The 3,621-nt window shown below is 45.1% G+C and overlaps 1 protein-coding gene across 1 annotated transcript in view; it reads right to left on the reverse strand.

Moving 5' to 3' along the window:
- Positions 1-578, reverse strand: part of LOC105568887 — a 13,238-nt gene extending 12,660 nt beyond the window's left edge. The window contains exon 1 of the mRNA XM_012024900.1: positions 262-578. Coding sequence (XP_011880290.1) covers positions 262-270 — 9 coding nt within the window. The 5' untranslated portion in view covers positions 271-578. The remainder of the gene's footprint in view (positions 1-261) is intronic.
- Between the last annotated feature and the right edge of the window lie 3,043 nt (positions 579-3,621).

Raw genomic sequence — 3,621 nt, forward strand, 5'->3', positions numbered from 1 at the left:
GTTCATCGCCTCGTAATTCCCCCTCTCGCCAGCGGAAAAAGGCCCGGAGGACGGGAACGTAGAAGAGGACACGAAAGACCGGGGGGAGGGGGAGAGAGGGAGAGAGGGGGGGAGAGAGAGAGAGAGAGAGAGAGAGAGAGAGAGAGAGAGAGAGAGAGAGAGAGAGAGAGAGAGAGAGAGAGAGAGAGAGAGAGAGAGCCTGTTCACGGGGCAAATACGAGTCGATGATTTTAATTATTTAGTATCGCGAATAATACTCACGATCATCATCTTACTGACGAGGGGACCTTCCGCTCTCTTGTCTCTAGCTGTGTAACCACGATAACACTGGGCCCGTCTGTCTTCGGGGGTCCGCCTTAGTCTTCTCTTCCTCTTCTTCGCGAGTCGCGGATCTTGTCACAAGTGACGGCTATCCGGGCGAATGGTGGACCGTGGAGCGGGGATGATCCTCGTGGCGTGGTGGTTGGTAGCAGGGGGGTACGTTTCGGTACCGCGCGGTAACAGCCAGAGGAGACCAGAAAGAGCTCCGAGAGTTTCGAGGTCAGAGGGCGAATGATTGGTGGTACTCGCGCGGGCTACATTTATACCGCGGGCTCGTTCTCTCTTTCTCTCCCTCGCTCTCTCTCTCTATCTCTCTCCTCTCTCTCATCCCCCTCGCCGCTCTTTCCCACCCCCTACTCTCTCCTATCCCCCCGTTCTTCGTGGAGCTCGCGAGAGAGCAAGAGCGGATCGGCTCTCTCTGGTGGGCGCCACGTATCCACCACCACCGTCGCCGATGGACGTACGCATTCCTCCTCTGCTCGTCCTCCTGCTCGTCCGAGGGTGCGTACCGTGGCACCGTATCCTTTTACGTCACCACCATCACCGCGGTCTCCACCCAAAAGGTACGGTGGGATAGAGAGGGCCGGAAGGGCAGAGAGGGGCAAAATTTCGTTCGTGCAAAACTGAAATGAAAAGTCGCGACTGAGAGATAGAGACGTGATTGTTGCAGCTACGAGGGCGGACGTGCATGCCTCGGGTACAAACAGCTCGTAAATAACGTCCTTACAAGGAGATTTTCATTGTCGCAGAGTGAAAGGTGGCCGTGGTAAGCGGCAGGATATACAGTTGCCAACGGGCCTCCTTTGAACGCGCTTCTATCGATAGCCCGAGGCTCGGGTTTTTACTTGGATCTTACAACAAAAATTAGATACTTTAGCGCCGTGGAATATTTTCCCGTTGCCGGGTAGACCAGATTGAATTTTATGGCTTCGACTTTGACATTTCTGCCTGGTTTTTACGGGTGAAATGCACCAAAATGCGCGCAATCAAAAATTACAGTGGTTTCATTATTCGGTTCTTTCACGAAATCTTTCTCGTCGCAAAAAGCCTCGTACCTTTTCCCCGCGTTCTAAAGTTACAATATTTGCGAAAGTATTTCTTTGATGTGCTCAAATTTTCACGCATAATCGTAGATATAGAGGAAAGTCCCCTATTATGAGATAGCGGAGTTTCTGCTAAATTAATAGGCATCGTCTGTTGGTTTCACCATGAATTTATTGCCCTTAGAGTGACATCTGTTTAGTGGAAAATTGATTGTTAGATGGTGTGTAATAGTTGTCTGGACGTTGAACACCTACTATCTCATATTAGAATCCTATCTCATAATAGAGGACTTTCCTCTAATAATTTCTGAACTTTATGAGATCTTAGTTTCTTATCAAAGATAATTTCTCATAAAATGTAAATATCTTACAAAGGGACAAAGTTAAAATGTTGATATCTTACAAAGTATCGGGAAAAACGAAGATTTATTTTAACCTTCTTCTCTAGTATCTTCGTTAACTTTGTATAATTTTTTCCTCAGAGGAAACGGCAAAAGATATAATTATTTTCAAATCTATCGTCATAAAACTTTGCGATACCCTTTACTTATCGGGGTCGAACTGACGCCGGTTGCATTGCCGGGATTTAATCGTCGTAATTGAAGGCAAAGATTGTGGTAGATCATGGATTTGTTTATGACAAACTGTATACTTTATTGCCGAGACATGCGTGACGACCGTGAATGCGCATTTAGTGCAATTCCGATGCTACGAATGATGCACACCCACGCACACGCAGCAGCAAAATACTGCGAAGCTATCGATGCGATCCGCGGAGCGTAAAAGGTTATTCTTAAGAATCGCAATCTCTCTGACGAGAATCCCCGCTTACGCGGGATTTCCGCACACAAACGAACGTTGATTTCGCAATCTACGTAACCGCAATTCCATTCGCGGCGTTGCAAGAAAATCCTGCGAGCTGCACCTCCAATGGAAAAATGTCGGCGTTTTCTTTCCTTTTTTCCGTAAATTTTTACCACCGTCCTGCAAACGACATACAAAAACTTCCAGGAATGTTATAAGTGTACGCGACGGGACGAGACTGGTCTCGTGATCTTTTATGATGAACCGCGATCTCTTGTTATACTGTCACATCTTTAACTGTTATGTCTTTACGGACCTAGAGACCCTGTAATCAGAGACTGGCCATAGGAGTTCGTCAAATTCCCGCGACTGAGAGAGAAACATAGGCTATCTCACTCTTCTACGATCGCACGATTCTACGATCGTAGAAGAGTGAAATAGAAGTCGCCGGAATTTGACGAAATCTTACGACCAGTCTCTGATTACAGGATCTCTACGGACCGTTTGCTGTCCTCTTCGCTGTCCTCGAAAGGGATCCGCGTAACAACTGCGGGATAACGCTCACTCGTATGGATTTCATCAGAAAGCACAAACGAGACCCTGTCAAGTGCCAATATAACGTGCAAAGTAAATTCATTCTCGCGATTACGCCTGCATCCGTCTTGTCTCGGAATACCAAGTAGTAAGAACAAGTGTATACGCCGACAGGTAGCGCACATAAACGACGCAACAAGAATTACGTTGTAATTGCGGGGAAAAAACTGTGCTCGTGCAAAAATTTACTGTTATTTTGGGACTTCATAATGACAATATTTCGTAGCAGTTGTTGCACAGAGAAAGAACATATAGATAAAAATAATGAATGCGAAATGGTATCGCGACGCATCGACACAGTTTCATTTCTACCCGAATCCTATTTGTCGTTACTGTATTGTATTGTATCTCTTTTTCTTTATTAATAAGAACAGCTCGGGATTGGAAGTTTATGGCACGCGATCGATATGTTATATTTGAAATAGTCGAGTTTCGATTAACGCAATAAAACTATGCACACGTGACATATACCTTGTTCTTTTACAGCCGTATACATTTATTTGCCAAGTTATGGGCGTACTTCATATATTTTCTCAATAGCTAGCCAGATTAATTAAGATAAGCGACCATCTCTCTGCGCGCTATGCGGGCCACAATGGGATTTTTTATGTACTAACGCTTCAAGGTGTGTGTTTGCGATGCATAAAACACGCATGAGTCGTAATTGCAGTCATAAATAGACGCAGTCATAAATTGGAAAATCGCTATACATTTCAATTAATTCGATAAAGACAATCATATAAAGCGATAAAGCGCGCATGTGATTAATTGAGAACGCCAGGCGAGTCTATGAACATATGGGTCATTCCAGATTTACAATCAAAATTTTGATTCGCCTGATAATTTTTTTTCTCGTTCT

This window comes from Vollenhovia emeryi, unplaced genomic scaffold, assembly GCF_000949405.1.
Source record: "Vollenhovia emeryi isolate VEMERY1.0 unplaced genomic scaffold, V.emery_V1.0 DF939127.1, whole genome shotgun sequence".
Lineage (NCBI taxonomy): Eukaryota > Metazoa > Arthropoda > Insecta > Hymenoptera > Formicidae > Vollenhovia > Vollenhovia emeryi.